Source organism: Passer montanus, unplaced genomic scaffold (genome assembly GCF_014805655.1).
Source record: "Passer montanus isolate IOZ18808 unplaced genomic scaffold, ASM1480565v1 scaffold392, whole genome shotgun sequence".
Taxonomy (NCBI): domain Eukaryota; kingdom Metazoa; phylum Chordata; class Aves; order Passeriformes; family Passeridae; genus Passer; species Passer montanus.
In genome coordinates, this window is record NW_024368730.1 from 23,259 (window position 1) to 24,475 (window position 1,217).

The 1,217-nt window shown below is 68.2% G+C and overlaps 1 protein-coding gene across 1 annotated transcript in view; it reads left to right on the forward strand.

The window, feature by feature from the left end:
* The window catches only part of LOC120506543 (collagen alpha-1(I) chain-like), a 1,631-nt gene extending 896 nt beyond the window's left edge, over nucleotides 1-735 (forward strand). The window contains exon 2 of the mRNA XM_039718207.1: nucleotides 1-735. Within this exon, the coding sequence (XP_039574141.1) occupies nucleotides 1-735 (735 nt within the window).
* The last annotated feature ends 482 nt before the right edge of the window (nucleotides 736-1,217 follow it).

The following is a 1,217-nucleotide window of genomic DNA, read 5'->3' on the forward strand; positions in this document are numbered from 1 at the left end:
CCCCCTCCCCCCCCCCAAATTCTGCCAAACCAACTTTGGGTCGAGTGCGTCAAACCAACGAAACCGGAGCCGGAGGGGACGCGGGGCCACCAAGGGCCACCATGGGCTACTGGGGCCACTGTGGGTCACCCAGGGCCAGCGACGGGACCATCAGGGGCCACCCAGGGCCACCACAGGGTCACTGTGGCCACCAAGGAGACGGCCAGGGCCGTCAAGGGTCACCCAGGGCCACCGGACGGTCACCACAGGGTCACCATGGGGATGGCCAGAGGGCCACCACGAGGCCACCACAGGGCCAGCACAGCAAGAGCCAGGAGGTGGCTGGGGCCACCACAGGGAGTCAGGGGGTGGCCACCACCGCCGTGGGGGACAGCCAGGGCCACCAAGGGCTACCACCAGGATGGACAGGGCCACCACAGGAAGAGCCAGGGGACAGCCACAGCCACCACGGGGCCACCAGCACCATGGTGGCACTGCGGCCACCACAGAGGTGACCAGGGCCACCAAAGGGACCAGAGGAGAGCCAGGGCCATGGAGGGGGTGGCCGGGGTCGCCATGGGGACAGTCAGGGTCGCCATGGGGACAGTCAGGGCCACCACGGGGTCAGGGCCACCGTGGGGATGGTCACGGACAGGAACCAATAAAGGTGACACCAGTTCTTGGAGCCACCACCTGTGTCTGGGGGGGCATGGGGACACGGGGGGGGGACACCGGGATGGGATAGCAGGACATTGAGAATGGGATAATGGGGATGGGATAATGGGACATCGGGAATGGGATAATGGGGATGGGATAATAGGATGACAGCAGGGATAGCAATGGGATAATGGGGTAACGGGGATGGGATAACGGGGTAGCAATAACGGCATAACGATGGGATAACAGGACACTGGGAATGGGGAATATTGGGAATGGGGACAGCAGGACCGGGGCCAGCCCTGAACCGGGAGTGGGACACGCTGGGGACACACCGGGACAGGGGGACACGGGGGCGGCACCGGGACAGGGGGACACCGGGGCCTCTGGAGGTGTCGCCCCCCGGCCCCCCCGTTAACGCCGCCCCTCCCCCAGTGCCGGGCCGAGCCCTGTCCCCGCCGAGGGGGCGGAGCCTCGGGCTCAGGCCCCTCCCCCCGGGCGCGCCCCCGCTCCGGCCCCGGGCGCGCGCTGCGCACCGTGACCCGCCCGATCGTGGTGACACTGGGGACACCCGCCACCCC